We start from the raw sequence: 16,726 nt of genomic DNA on the forward strand, positions 1-16,726 counted from the left end.
GGTGAAGATGGCGGCTGCTCAACCTGCTGCTGCAACTGGACACCTTCAGACTCCATAATGAAAGAATGAAGGTTTGGGAAGCACTGAGCCATGTTACCTGATAGGTTAATTAGGTACTGGCTCCGCCCCTCTAGCAGCGCCTCAGCACACTATTTTTTATTTATTTTTTTTAATTTCGCGCTCTTTTGCACATGATCGCCGAGTCGCGGTGACGTCATCGGGCCGCGACTTACCGAAACCCGGAAGTATGCGCCGCACGAGCTTCGCGCGAGGATGCATGCTGTCAGCGCTTCCACAGGTAAGCCGCGCTTTCGCGATGTACCGCGCTGCGTTCACCCAGGGCAGGGCGAGGGGACACAATCACCTTGGCCCTCGCCCCCCCTTCCCATACTTACGGAGGGTGATAGTGGGCTGTCACCCCCACTTGGAATGCAGACCCCACTGCACTTTTGGGGCTCAGCTAGGGCCTACACTCCCACGAGAGGCGCACCTGGCTGAGGCAGAAAAAGGGGATGCCACCCCAGACAGGGGCGCAGCCCCACTGCAACCAAAAAAAAGAGAATCCCCAGTGCCTCAGGATGCTGTGCCTCTCCCATATAGGGGCGCACGAGCATCGGCCAACGCTGGAGCTGCCGTCCCCAGACAGGGGCGCAGGATCACAGCCATCGCCATCCATGTTTTACGCCTGCGACCGGCTTCCTCCATCAAGGACAGGAAACCAAACTGAGGCGAGAGGGAGGGCTGCCCCCTTTTAAGCCTGTAGGTTTCCTGTCCTTGGTGGGCGGATTCCCTCTCTCGTGGTGCTGTCATGATCGACCGATAAAGTTATAATATTTTAGGGCAGCCACCAGCTGCACCAGAATTATGCGACTTTTCAAAGCTTTTTACGCCATAATAGTGGCGGAAAAGGTTTGATGTATCGGGTCCTGTGTGTTTATAGAACTACCCTATTACCAAACACTAAAATCTTTATAAAAGCACAAATCACAGAAGCATATTTGCAGATTTACTTTATTTTTAGGTACTTGGAAATTATTTTTTAGCTTTCACAAAATATATTGCTATATAAATAGACTGAAATTATTAGTAAAAACTGTACAAACTACTCTCCACAGCTGAACATGTACATTATGTAGGATCTCAATGATTAGAGGTACTGGACAGGTTAAAAATGAATATGTAATTGCATATTAAAAAACAACATGTGGACGAGTTAATAAAAAATACAAACCTTGTTGGCTATTGACTTTTGTAAACCATATTCTAGCTAAAACAATACAGTCGATCCACTATATTTTCAGAATTGATGGAGCTTTCAAGCTTGCTATTATTTCCCTCTAGGTGCAGCTCTGAGAGCGCAAAGGCTTCCAAGTAGAATGGGGTGGCCCTGGCCAAACACTGAAAAGCTTATAGATCAGTCATCATTGTAGTGAAAATCCCTTTTCAAAATAATGTCTGTCGCTCAGAGTACACTTGTGCTTAGACTTGGTTCACTTGTCAAATACAAAATCTGAGGTCGCTGAAAGCCCAGGGGCAAAGCCATCTATTCTCAAACTCATTTCAACCTCTATTTTGACAGAGAAATAGGATTTTCAAATGTAAAAATAATAAGAAGCACCAGAGATGAAGTAACAAAAGCAGCTCATGTACACATTTTGTTAGGACACTAGGAGAACTGCCTGCCTGGACAAAGTGAAAATTTATTGCTTATACGGTTAAACACGGACAGTGAAAAAAAACTAAATATTTTGCTTAGGCTCTTTGCGTTTTCCACAAATACATAAGCGATTTATGATTTACTTAAAGGGTTAGTCTCAACTTTGTGTCTTCAGCAGCGAAGCTTTCCAGTCTCTTCACTTGCTTTTTGCTGCAGGCTTCCCCATTGAGTGAAGGTTCTGGTTTAGTAGCTTTGTCCTACTGCTACTGTGACACATTAACCCCTTAATGACACATGACATTCTATGTCCATCATATGTCGTCTCCCTGCTGCAGGTTCACAAGCCGAGCCCGCATCTTTCCCATCAGGAATATTCAGCATATCAGCCATTATCGGCCTCTAACAGCTGTGGATAGAGCTACGCTCGCGGCTGTTAACATATTAAATACCGCTGTCAATGTTTGACAGTGGCATTTACAGCATTTAGGCAGGGGGAGCGCCGTTCTAACCACTCATGAACACTACTGTGATGCGATCGTGGGACGCCTACGGGTTGCTGTGACAGCCAGGGGTCTACTGAAGACCCCTGTGCCTGTCATCATAGTACTCCTGTGAAAGCAGTAGCTGGCGTTCATAGAAGACTGTGATTTTTGCTATACACAGCAGTAATGTAGCACTGATGTGTATATCACAGGCGATCACATGACAGCAGGTTCAAGTCCAAGGGGACTAAAAGTGAAAAGTAAAAAAAAAAAAAAGGTTTTACAAAATGGTAAAATCATCCCCCCCCCCCCCCATTAAAAATGAAGAAATAAAAAATTGAATAAAAAACCCGCTGCGTTTGTAAAAGTCTGATCAAAATCTAAAATAAATTAATCTGATTAGTAAAGGAGAAAACAAATCAAAAGGCCAGAATTGCAGTATTTCGGCCACCGCAACGACACATAAAAATGTAATTAACAGGCTAATCAAAACAATGCATCCACCCCAAAATGATATCAATGAAAACATTGGCTAAGGGCACAAAAAACAAGCCCTCACACAGCGCCTTATCTCGAAAACTGAAAATGTTACAGCTCTTAAAAAATGGTGTAATAAGCAAAAAAAATTTTTTGGAACAAATTTCAGAATATTTCCAGGTCAGTTTTATAGTAAAAATTAACAACGTAAAAAAACAAAACAAAAAAAAACTATTGCTGAATTGTGCTTTTTCTTCTATTTCGCCACACTTGGAATTTTTTTCCCGCTTTCCAGTACATCACATGAAAAAATGAATGGTGTCCTTCAAAAGTATAATTCGTACCCGCCAAAAAATACAAGCCTTCATATGGCTATGTGGACAGAAAAATATAAGGAGTTAATGATCTGTCAGTACTTGTTCTGAAGTATCTATTGTTATCAGTATATTTGCATGTATAGATAACAGTGCCTTTGCACAAGTGCAGATTTCAAGTTAGCAATGAATAGAACTGCTATGGAAAATTCTGATGATGTGGGCCAGGGGCTGGTGAATTTTTAGGACTGATAGCAGCTGGGTCAGAAGCTGGTAGGGAGGGTGAGGGGAGTAGCTGTCTAAGGCTGTGTGCCCACTATGCGTTTTTTAAGCCTTTCCGTAGCGGCAAGTCCGCCGCAGAAACGCTTAAAAAACACTTGGTAGAAGGTCTGCAATGTTCCCCAATGATAATCCGCATGTGCTGTGCACATGCTGCGGAAATTTCCGCTGTGGATTATCATTGCGGAAAAATACGCAGCACTACCAATTATTTTTGCCGCCACTGACTTGAATTGAATCGCTTAATATCCGCATGACTACATGTGCACATGGGGATATTAAATGATTCAATATGCGGATGGTACCAGGGTCTGGAGAAGAGGAGACTCTCTTCCAGACCCGGGTACCATAGTACCTGTAAAAAAAAAAAAAAAAAAAAAAAAAAAAAAAGATTTTAAAATAAAAAATATACATTATACTCACCTTCTGATGGTCCCCGGTCTCCAGTACGATGCGTCCTGGCTCCTCGGCAGCTCGCGATGGTCTAAAAGGACCTTCCATGACGTAATTTAGTCATGTGACAGGTCACGCGACTGCTGACGTTGGCGGTTGTGTGACCAGTCACATGACTAAATGAATTCATGGAAGGTCCTTTTAGACCACCGCGAGTCGCCCAACACACTGGACGCACCGGACAAGGAGACGGCGGGCCATCAGAAGGCGAGTATAATGTTTATTTTTTTACCATTCTTTTTAACTATAACTTGGTCACACTATATAAATCCATGCCGGTTTGAAAAGCGCTTGACAACCCGCATGCGAAATCGCATGTGAAAAACGCGGGACATGCGCTTGTCCCTGGCAGGAAAAACGCATGTAAAATACGCATGCGTTTTTTCTGCCAGGGAGATGCAGAAACGCTCAGGAAAAAGCCTAACTGCTTTATAAAAATCAATGGGCTGGACAGTGGTGACTGGCATCTCTGGAATTAAATACTTAAGTCTGGAATGTAGCTGCTGCACATACCCGATCGGGCACTGGTAGTCAATCTCCTTAGCAACAAGCTGGATACTATGCAAGATAAAAGGTCTTATAACAGAAGAAGCACAGCGGATAGAAAAAGCAAGTCAATAGCAAACTTGCTTTTTTCATGCTAATTATACCAATTCCAAAATTTGAGGCTACACATTTAAATACCTTTTAAAAAAAGTTATGTTAAACAATGAGCTACAAATTTATTAGCACAAAGTAAATATGTAAAGGAATCATCCCTAATGGACAACTTAAAATGAAATTGTCCTATTGATCAGCTGATCATTGCAAGCTTGGCTATTGTAACTCAAAACAATTTCATTTTATCACCTTTGGCAGATCATTTCCTTGAGGTCAAGACACTGCAGTGAAAACATTGTAGTACATGATGTCCAATGATAAGAATAGTTAACCACGTGTTGAGTTTAGAAAAGCAAAACACACGCACTATTCGCTTCCTACTCACAGAGTGGATTGCAAACAGGGCACTCACTTGTTCATGTCTATGTCCTTTAAAAGAAGACTAGGAGCCAACCCCTTAAAAATGTGCCATGACAGAAAAGCTAAATCACAGTTATCACCCCTCCTCATATATATGCACGGTGGCTCAGTGGTTAGCACTGCAGCCTTGCAGCGCTGGGGCCCTGGGTTCAAATCCCACCAAGGACAACATCTGCAAGGAGTTTGTATGTTCTCCCCGTGTTTGCGTGGATTTCCTCCCAGTTCTCCGGTTTCCTCCCACACTCCAAAGACATACTGATTTAGATTGTGAGCCCCAATGGGGACAGTGCCGATATGGTCTGTGAAGCACTAGGAATTAATGGCTCTATATAAGTGAGTAAAATATAAGTGAGTAAAATAAATCAAAAAAATATATAAATACATACATAGTGTGGTAGATCGGCTCACTTGGTTGCACATAGACACAGGACCACTGTCTCTTTATTTAAATCTTCTGTGGGTTATTAAGGGAACTGCATAAACCATGGAAATGTTAGCAAAACAAACACGCCCTTCCCGGCCTAACAGGAAAACAAAACATGGTTCAAAGCATGGTTATTGTTAAAACGGGTAACTGCCCGCTTCAGGAACAAACAATCCAAAGTTTAGCTTTCCTTCACGTGACAAAACAGCTCCAGATCCACCCCACACCAAATGCTCTAAGGGTATTTGCCCACGATCAGGAAACCCTGCGGGTTTGACGCTACGTGTTATGCACCGTCAAACCCGCAGCGTCCAGATGTTACAGCATAGTAGATGGGATTTCTAGAAATCCCGAGTCCACTAAGCTTGCATCTGAGGCTGCAGATCATCCGCGGACACGGACATGAGGCCTGTCGTTCAGATCAGCAGCATGTCAATTTCTTTTGCAGGTCTACGCATGTGGACTTTCCCCATAGACTTGCATCAATGAGGAAAGTCTGCATGTGAAAAAAAAATACTTTTGGTCAGTCAAGAGCTGTGGTCAGAAGATGGCAGAACAGGACCGGAGTGGAACCGGGAACAACAGAAGACGGTGGCTGGTAAGTGTAATACTAAGGATATGGAAAAGAAATTCGTGATAACACTCAGAAAGTGAAATAAAACAAAAAAACGCTAGAAAGTTGCTTCAATGGGTGAGGGATGCTGTGATTGGTCAAGGAGATGACAGATTTTTGGTATCAAATTGTTTAATTTCCCTGAAGTACCATCACTAGAAAAATTAGACATTACACAATACTAGTGTTGAGCGAACATTCTAGGATAAGGTGTTATATGAGCATGTAATGGGAAAGACGATGATCCAGCTCCACAGACTCCAATAGTAAAAACAAATGTCTTTTATTTTGAATTTTTAAAAAAATATCCAGATGGCGATAATCTAACTCCAGCTGGTGGAACAACAATACTAGAAGGAGGACCAAGGAGGGGTGCGCTACCAGACGCGTTTCGAGCGAAGACCGCTCTTAAACTTGGTATGAATAAGTTATTCATACGGAAATTTACGTTATGGCGAACATGCGGACACAGAAGCAGTGCCAGCACGATCGCCAACAGTAGCTTGTCTTAAGTGATAGATGAGACTCAGCTGTCATAGCCAGGAGTGGTGCCCGCAAAGGACCATTTAACCGCCTAAATGGTGCGATCAATAGCGATCGTAGAATTTAGAAGGCTAGGAGAGGTAGGGAGCTCCCTCTCCCATGCGATCGGCACCCCCGCGGGCTGCCAATCGTTGCCATGGCAACCCACAGTCACCACGACGACTTCTGGGTCTGCCATCTACGGAGGCCTGTTTAGACCATGCCAGGAGCATGGTCTAAGAGGCGCTCTGTCAGTGTAACATTGACAGGTATAATACATTGCAATGCTGGTTCAATGCATTACAGCAGCAATCAGAGTAATAAAAGTTAACGTCCCATAGAGGGATGTTAAAAAAAAAGTAAAAAAAAAAAAAAAAGATGAATTAAAAGAATAAATAAATCACAAAATAAAGAAAAAACTACTATACCAATAAATAAGTATATATATATTTTTTTTCACACAAAGAAAAAAAAAGTACACATTTGGTATTACTATCATACAATTTAACCACTTCAGTGAACTCCGTAAAAAAAAAAATTAAAAATGTGGCAAAAACCTATGTTTTTTCATCATACGCCAAAATGTTGACTAAAACGCAATCAGAAAGTCAAATGAAAACAAAAATGCTACAGTTGAAAAAATCATCATGTCCCGCAAAAAAACAAGCTACTATGCAGCTCAGTTAGTGGAGAAATAAAGTAATAGTTCTCAGAATACAGCGATGCAAAAATAGTTATTTTTTCTATAAAATCGTTTTATTGTGTAAAAGCACAAATACAAAAAACAATTATACAAATGTGGTATCGCTGTAATTGTACTGACCCGCAGAATAAATCTGTCATCACTTTTACCATACGTTGAACAGATTAAAAAAAAACCTCAAAACACTTTAAACAAAAGCAATTCTTGACCTGCTGTTGATTTGCTTATTCTGCCTCCCTTGCAGATTGCTATAATGAGGTAGATGCAGACACTTTGTCTGGCCTATGATCGAGCGGTGTCCCTCTTTTTAAGCGTGCATAAAAGAGCAGTCGACCACAGTTTTCTGCACTTCTGAAAAGAAGAACATCGCTGAACAAAGGCCAGACGGAGTCCAGAGTAACTCTGCTGCCTCAGTGAATGGATCCCTCAGGAGTTTCATCTGAATCACGTCATTCAGAGATTTAGATGGAAACTCAATGTAAGTGTTCAGCACAGAGCACAGGATAAATGTGATCCAAAATGTTATGGAAAAAAGGTTCCGAATAAAAGCTTCAGCTCAATCCACAAAAAAAGCAAGTCCACACTCTGGTCTGTCATGTGTGAATGTACATATGGCTTCCACGTTATAGGTAGCACAGAAGCTCTGGAAAAGCGCCGTGGCTGCTCGCCACCCCATAAAAATCTAGCGAATTCTGTGCTCCCAAATCCAAATACCCCCCCCCCCTTTCTGAGCCCCACCGTGTGCCTAAACATCTATCGTTCACGTTTGGCATTTCTGTAGCAATGAGAGCCCACTTAATTTATGGGTGCATGCCATTCCAGACAAAATTGAGCTCCAGAATTCAGTTGGCGCTCCTTCCTTTCCAAGCCCTGCCATGTGCCTAAAGAGTAGTTTTACATCACATATGGGGTGTCTGCGTATTCAGGAGAAATTGCACAATAAATCGTGTCATCCATTTTCTCCTGTTACCCAAGGAAAAATGAAAAAATTTGGGGCTAAACTAACATTTTAGAGGGAAAATGTATTTTTACGGCTTAACGGTCTAAAATCCACTATTTTATCATTGATGACCTATCCTTAGGATAGGTCATCAGTGTCTGATTGGTGTTAAACACTGTCAGAGACACATTGGTATCTGATCGGTCGGGGTCAGACACCTGGCTCCCCCACCAATCAACTGTTCTCTGTGTTGGTGGAAGTAAATGCGCAATTGCAGAGGTGCTCCATTTTCTGATAATGGGCACAGCCAGGTACCGCACATCCACCTCCTATTGACTGCGGCCACTATCAGAAGACTGAGCAGCTCCGCAATTGAAAATTTCTGCCCGGCAGCACCAGAAACAACTGATCGGTGGGGTGTTGGACCCCGACCGATCAGACAATGGTGACCTATCCAGAGGATATGTCATCAATGATAAAGTAGTGAACAACCTCTTGAAGCACCTGTGGGTTCAAGGTGCTCACCACACCTCTAAATACATTTCTTGAGGGGTGCAGTTTTGAACATAAGGGTTACTTGTAGGGGGTTTGCACTGTTTAGGCACATCAGGGGCCTCTGCAAACACGACATGATATCCGCTATTCACTGCAGCCAATTTTGCAGTCCAAAAGTCAAATGGTGCTCTTTCCCTTCTGAGCCCTGCCGTGTCACGTCGTGCCCCCAAACAGTAGTTTTCCAACCACATATCGGGTATTGGCGTACTCCAGAGAAACTGCACAACAAATTGTGTGGTCCATTTTCTACTGTTACCCTTGTGAAAATGCAAAATTTAGGGCTAAAACAACATTTTTGAGGGAAAAAGTAAAATTTTCAGTTTTTCCTTCCACAATGCTTTAATTCCTGTGAAGCAACTGAAATGAATAAACTTCTTGGATGTGGTTATGAGCACTTTGAGTTTTTAAAATGGTGTCACTTTTGGTTATTTTCTGTGATATAGCCAGTCACCTCAAATGTGATGTGGCCCCTAAAAAAAAAGTTTGCTTTGTAAATTTTGTTGGAAAAATGAGAAACTATTGATAAACTTTTAACCCTTCTAACTTCCTAACAAAAAAAATAATTCCCAGATTATGCTGATGTAAAATAGACATGTGGTAAATGTTAACTATTTCGTGTGATATACCTATCTGGTTTAAGTGCATAAAAATTAAAAGCTTGAAGATTGCAATATTTTCACAAATAAACGCAAAAAATATAGACCCAAATTTAAGACTAACAAAGTACAATGCGTCATGAAAAAACAATCTCAGAATGACAGGGATATTTTGAAGTGTTAAAGTGACACTGGTCAGAATTGTAAAATTTGACCTGGTCAGGAAGGTGAAAACAGGCTTGGGTTTATAGGGGTTAAATTTAGCAACACTAAAATGGCTATTCTAATTTTTCTTGTCTCAGATTATTCCATCTATTGCTCCCTATTCTTTTACTTACCGGTACTCATTACAAAAAAAGGAACACTACGCAACACAGATACACAGTGTCATGTCTATTAAAAGTCCCGAGATGCATAAAAGAATCCCAAAGTCATTCATCAATCTTCAGGCCCTGCACTAGGCCAAACAGTGTTTCTGTCTACTTTCCATTATAGCACATAGTTTGACTTTGTTACACATGAAAGTTTTGAAGCCTTAGCAAGCCCTATGTATAACTACAAAACTACTGCAACAAAAACAGCACGTGTTCATTTCATCCAAAACCAAACCATCTGATTTTGTGACTTTAATACCTTCTAAAGGGTTTATTTCTAGTGATGAGCGAGTAGGTTTTGTTAACCCTTTCGCCGAGTATGCTCGCCCGAGCACCGAGTATTTATAGCTGCTCGGTGATATGTTTGAATCGCTCCCGTGTGAATGATTTGCGATTTGTTGACAGCTTTGATACATGTGAGGAATGTCTGCTTCTTACACATTCCTCACATGTAATAAAGCTGTCAAACAGTCGCAAATCATGCACAAGGGAGCGATTCAAACATATCACCGAGCACCTGTAAATACTCGGTGCTCGGCCGAGTATACTCGGCGAAAGGGTTAACAAAACATACTCGCTCAACACTATTTATTTCTAGAAATTCACCAACACATTTGTAATTCTGATTTCTGCATGTAAGATAATCTTTGATTCTATGTGTAGTAGAAGTTTTTCTCAAGATAGTGAGTTAAATCGTAGGCACTCTTTGGCTGCAATCGGACATGCAGCTTTTGTTGCAGTTTTGGGTGTTTTGCAGATATGGGGTTAATCTGCAGGTTAATAGTGCCCTAAAGCAGTGCGGCCGCAGCACTGAAAGCCCGGCTACCGGGAGGAAGTGAACTACAGGCAGCCTCCGGCTTTCAGTCATAGAAGATCGGCTTCAGTCACCGCTCAGTACATGGTAAGCAGCGTCTGTAACCAAATCCCGGCACTGACAGCTGGCTCAGCACTGCATCAGTGGAGGGAGCAAACCAAGAAAAATATTGGCACGCTTACCTGGTGACTGGTTTTCTTTAACAACTGGCTAAAACTGCATTATACATTTCTTAGAACTTCATCAGACGGAAAGAATATGTATTTTTCCCTATAACTGAGATCCTTCATATTTTACGTTTATATTTAATGGGTGAAAATATATCTGTATTATTACTTTTTAGTTTTACATTTTGATACATAAACCAGTTTAATCATGATTGACGTTGTCTTTTCCATTATGTGATCAAAAGACAATTCAATTCTTATCATCTTTTCTTCAAAAGCAAGATGTTTTTAGATCTTTCCCTTGACAAACTGCATGCTGTGTAAAAGGTGCTTAAGATAAGGCACAACACGAACCTATTCAACAACTGTATTTGATTTATTGAAATGTGCTTATAAAACAAAGTGGGAAATGCACCATTCATGCTCACAATACATTTGCTTTGAAACACACTAAAAAGCAAGTCTGCCTTTTAAAGAGGACCTTTCACAATACTTTTGATTTTAAACTGTGTATATCAGTAAAATGGGGGCAGAGGGGCTAATTAAAATATTTTTACATTTGTTTTATCATATCATTTTTTTTTCTCCTGTATGATAATGCTAAACCATTAGATGGCCCACAGAGAAGGTCAGAACAGGAGGAGAGCTGAAGAGTGCTGAAGTGTTTGAAACATACAGCGCTCCCCCGACAATCAATTGTTACCGGTACTGGCCAGAACACAGCAACTCCATCATCTCTACCGTGGTCGTGGCCAGGTACTGCGGATCTACCTCCTATTCAAATGAATAGGGGATGGATCTGCAGTACTTGGCTATGGCCACTATAGTTTTGACAAAGCTAAACTTCGGGTCGCCGCCAGTAACAGCTGAATGGTGGGGGTGCCAAGTATCGCCCCAACACCAATCAGATACTGAAGGCCCATCAATAAATAAGTAGCGGCCAACCTCTTTTAGATCAGGCAGAAGCTTGAAGTCTGGCCCAAACTCCTTTTGTTAGTAGTGGGGCCAACAAATCTAATCAAAATGGTATGGATGTCCAGGCTACATTGTATGCTGTAGAATTTTCCATTGTGAGTCTCAATGAGGTATTCCTATAAAATTAATAAAATCTTTAAAGAGCAATTGTTTCAATTTTGTATTTCATAAATCAATACTACACATGAAAACAAGCAACTTTGTAATATATCTTATCAGCGAAATCTGCTTCTTTCTCAGACAGGACTAACCATTCATTCTGAAAATCCTCAATTCAGGGGGTAAAATCTGTACTCTGAAGAAAAAATGTTACATTACTGAGATCGGAGAGGAAAGTTACTACTGATAAATACTATAAAGATGGGAGGGGCTAGAAGAGGATCTCTGCTTCTAGCTCCTCCCACCTCCTTCCATCTACATAGAATCTTATCAGTAGCAACTGCCATCTCCCATCTCCGTAATCTAAAAATCTGTCTTCACTGAATACAGATTTTACCCCAGATTTGAGATTTTGAGAATGAGTTATCAGTCCTGTTGGATAAAGAAGCAAATTGCTCAGATAAGATATTTTACAAAGTTGCTTATTTTCATGTTTACTATTGATTTATGAAATAAAAATTAAAACAATGTTTACTCTTTAAAGACGTTATATGGAATAAGTGTCCGCCTTACATTAAATTAGTAACACTGCAAAGATGACGGGGATCCACTAGTGCTGAACCCTTGGGTGTACTTTTTTAGCATTGCAGTTGTAGCATATCCAGAGAGGGAGTACCCAGGAACAAGGGGATCCCAAAGTCTTATTTCAGCAACATCTTGGTTCCTCTAGTCTATATGAAGCTTATACATTTTGAATCTTGCCATTTAGAACCAAAACGGTCATTTCGATTCATAAGGTTTGACAGAATGTGAGGGATCTGAATCAGTTGAAATGGGATACCCTGTGGCTCCCCAATTCATTTACTTGGGAGGATTTTGAAAATTGGAAATAGAAAGGCATAAGGAGGTCAATACATATTTTGGAGAGTGATGTGGTCAAGTTATTCTTCAGTTATGGAATGCTTACCAGGCGAAATGACAGACGTGCTATGCCAGAATAGAATGACACATCGTCTTGCAAATATAGATCATTTGGTGTGAGTCATCTCAATGCAACTGTCATTGCTAGACATAATACTGACAAAGTCAAAAAGAGCTGGGACGGGATATCGGTTCTATTGAGGAAAATCTATGGAGAGAAATTCTGGACAAGATATCATACTTAGTGAAGCACACAGACTGTCCCATTTAACCTACTTCAAAGAGTCTACAAAATGCCACAATTTCTGTACAATTTAGGGTTAATAAGTTACTCAATTTGCTCCAAATGCGAGAAACATTGGCAGAACTAATGCACACGATGTGGGCTTGTCCAGAATTGGAGAGATTCTGGAAGGGGGTTGATGATACAATCATAATGTCTGCTTTGTTTGTTCACCTTTGGTCTGTATATTGGATATGTGCAGGGTTTGGAAACTAATGAATCAGTAAAGATTGCAGTAGCAATGATGCGTTACCTGGCAAGGAAGCTGTGGGCACAAGAGTGAATAGATTAGATGAGACCAACTATCCAAAAGTTTATCAATAAAATAAACTAGTTGCTGAATCTGGTGAATGGAGTACACTTGAAATATTATTGAACAATTGCATCCAGAGAGATACCTAGATTTCAATTAGGACTGTTATACTCACAGGATAACATTAGAAGGTTACCATTACAGGATGCATATTTTTTTTTTAACCTCCAAACCATAATTGAAACATTGAATAACCTGACTACATTGTTTCCATCCGAGTGCCAAGATGCACAACGCTCCATTTTTAGATATCACAATAATGTTTACTTGTTTCTTACCAATTTCAACCTCTCAAGAGGAATTCTGCTGGTATCTATGTGGGATCGCTGCATCACATTTTCAAATCTTACTTCTGGGACAGCTATTGCGCACATTACGTGTGCCCATCTATAATAAGAAAGAATGCACATATATTTAGTTGACAACAATAACAATTTTTTGTTCACACTGACATTCTCAATGAACTTTTGGCAGATCTGCTATGACCTGTTTTGTTAGGGATGCCATTAATCTATAATGGACGTTACTACACCATAAAAAGCACAGGCACAAAACACCACAAGGTAGCTATATTAGGTGGCAAAGTAGCAGTCTCACCTGGGCCCTGATGCCAGATAAGGCGCCACAGTGCCTCTGCCACACAAGACACAAGTACTATATAATAAATAACACTTGGTGAGACCCAGATAAAGCTTATATTGGTGACCAGAAGCTTCAGGTTACACCATGGCATGCCATAATAGCATAGAAGAAATCAGCACTCAATATAAAAACTGCATGTGCTGCTGAGAATAATGATATTATATGCATACAGAACACTCATATTAATGATGGTTCTGTGCACACAGTGCAGTTGGCTTGTCTAAACAGACTATCAAACGTCTGCTGGTCCGCTTGTATGTAACTGATCAGCAGGTGTTTAGACGTTGCGGTCAGTGTTAGTGCACCCTTAAGGATCTTTAGGTCTGTTTTAACCAGCCACTACTTGAACATAGTAGTTTCTATTTTTGATTCATCTGTAGTAGTCATTTTTACTCGAAATGAATCTTCACCCCCTTCACTTTTGGACAAACCTTCACTTGTTTACTCAACTTTCCTTATGTTGCTTCTGATCATATAATTTTTTTTATCTTTAAGCAATAATATAATTGAGACATTGTTTCACCAAATGTTGCTACACTATCAATATCTTATTAGATGATGTTCTTCCTAAAGTTGAATTTTAAAACCTACATCCCCACTCCATTACTTTCCTATCTGCCTTCATGTTATGCTCATATGCAGTGTATACTGCTTATAAGATGACAAGTGAGTCACATTGGATGGAAGAAAAATAAGGACAGATTTCAAATTAGCGACAAAAAATGACCTAAAAAAAGGTTAACTATCTCAGGCACCAATTTTCTTGTTCCCAGTTACATTTTTAAATGATGCTCCCCATTCTCGTCTGTCATGTATGCTTTACTCTAACACGTGTTGGTGTTTCCGAGATCACATACTTTGTACAACCGGCCAGGAACTTCTTGAGTGACTAGTCCAAGGCCGGTCCCCTGTTGGCTTCTCTCTCCACATGACTCCCTATACACACACTTCGCGAGAGACCAGCCAGTCTAGTTAATCGGGAAAATGCTGCCAGATAGTCATCTGAGTCTGAGGTGTCGCAGCATTGCACAATAAAACATACACAACCGTTCAAAAGTTTGGGGTCACCCAGACAATTTTGTGTTTTCCATGAAAACTCATACTTTTATTTATCAAATGAGTTGCAAAATGATTAGAAAATATAGTCCAGACATTGACAAGGTTATAAATAATGATTTTTATCTGAAAGAATAATTTTCTCCTTCAAACTTTGCTTTCGTCACAGAATGCTCCTTTGCAGCAATTACAGCATTGTAGACCTTTGGCATTCTAGCTGTTAATTTGCTGAGGTAATCTTCTAAGAACAAGAATAGACTGTCGAGTTTCACATGAAAGTTCTCTTTTTCTGGCCATTTTGAGAGTTTCATAGAACAAACAAATGTAATGCTCCAGATTCTCAAGTAGCTCAAAGGAAGGTCAATTTTATATCTTCTCAAATCAGCCAAACCGTTTTCAGCTGGGTTAACATACTTCTGCAAGGGTTTTCTAGGGTTTTCTAAACATCGGCGGCAACAATGGTCAGTGTCTGAATCTTACTGTGTGGAGTTCGGGCAGCATGAATCACCTGACAGATTCCCTCTAAACAAAGGCATGCAAATTAAAGTGCCGCCAATTGATATTTTCATCTTTTTGCTCAAAAGTCTTAAACCGTTCAGACAAACCGTTTCTAGTAGCTTAGTTTGCTTTAAAAAATGATTTGGTATGTTTTGTGACGTTCTGGCAAAACTAAAAAGATTGAGCAATCAAAACCTTCTCTACAACTAATGAAGAAAATACGCTGGAGTATGATAAGGTTTTAACAGACAATGACAAAGCGTTTCATTAGTTTCAATAAGTGAATATTTGTTGCAGAAAATAAACAGGAGCAATCACTATGTTTTTCAAATCTAAATACAGCCTAAGGGTATAAATACATACTTTCAGCATGCTCTTTTAATCCAGGCAGTGACATGAAGCTCTTATGTTAGTGGGTTTGTTCCCTTTTATTTTTTGATGTTACCAATTCAGCTTTTATATGTGAAAAAATAATAAACCCAGAAAATTTTTTTTTAAACTATACTTCCATACTATAAAAAAAGATTTATCTATCAGTCATAACATTAATATCACCTAAAATGAAGTAGGCCTCTAGTGCTGCCAAAACTGCTCTAACCCATTGAGGAATAGACTTTAAAAAGACCTCTGAAGGTGTCCAGCCTAATCTGGTACCAAGACGATAGCAGCAGATCCTTTAGGTACATTAAGTTGGGTCTCCATAGGACTTGTTTTGGCAGTACATCTTACAGATGCTTGATTGGTTTGATATCTGAAGAATTTGCTCAAATCCACACTTGAACTTTTTGAATTGTTCTTAAACATTACATAACAATTTTTGCAGTGTGGCACGGACCACTACTGACCTATTATTGATGAACTATCCATTAGCAATCCTGGACAAACCTTTAAGTTTGGTGCTGTGACTGAAGTAATAAAAGTCGAGTGACATTTAGATGGAATGTCGCACGAATAAGGGACAGTCTGCCACTAGGGTGGAAGAGCTGTGATACCAAGCATAAAGGGCCCAAGTCATAGCTAGCTATAAGTGAGAGTAAGTAGTATTTGTCATATATAGTGCCTTACCCAAGTGCTAAAGGGGAGAAGCGCAGGAAGGTCCAGCTGCAGAACAAACAGGGAGCTAGCTAGGCGACTATTTAGAAAGGGAGAATGAGGGAAGTGTCCGGGAGGCTAGTCCTGATTTGGCACAGACTAACAAGTTTGCAAAGCTGGAAAATTAGAGGGACGTCAGCACAGGAGTAGCACTGCTGCAGGTAGACACAATCTCTGAAAGCCAGGAAAGTGTCTGCTCTAGTAAGGGGAGGAATAGGAGAACAAAGACAATGGTGTATTATCTTCCTGGTACAAGAGTTTGACACTTCATGGATTGGGATGACAGATTATTGAGAGGGGCAGATGAGGATCAAATGGTCATGGTGCACTAATGACAAAGTTAGAGGTAGGAAGAAAGGTCTTATAAATGACTTTGGGGAATTAAGCCATAAGCATAAAGTTAGGCCCTCAAAGGTAGCATTTTCTGAAATACTACATATACCAGGTGCTACACCAG

The 16,726-nt window shown here is 40.4% G+C and overlaps 1 protein-coding gene across 1 annotated transcript in view; it reads right to left on the minus strand.

Annotated features, from left to right (window-relative positions):
• The window catches only part of KDM4C (lysine demethylase 4C), a 453,452-nt gene that overhangs the window by 90,351 nt on the left and 346,375 nt on the right, over window positions 1–16,726 (minus strand). Inside the window, exon 17 of the mRNA XM_073668849.1 lies at window positions 13,260–13,368. Within this exon, the coding sequence (XP_073524950.1) occupies window positions 13,260–13,368 (109 nt within the window). The remainder of the gene's footprint in view (window positions 1–13,259; window positions 13,369–16,726) is intronic.

Source organism: Phyllobates terribilis, unplaced genomic scaffold (assembly GCF_046119375.1).
Source record: "Phyllobates terribilis strain yellow unplaced genomic scaffold, ASM4611937v1 Scaffold_1__5_contigs__length_1240528914, whole genome shotgun sequence".
Classification (NCBI taxonomy): Eukaryota; Metazoa; Chordata; class Amphibia; order Anura; family Dendrobatidae; genus Phyllobates; species Phyllobates terribilis.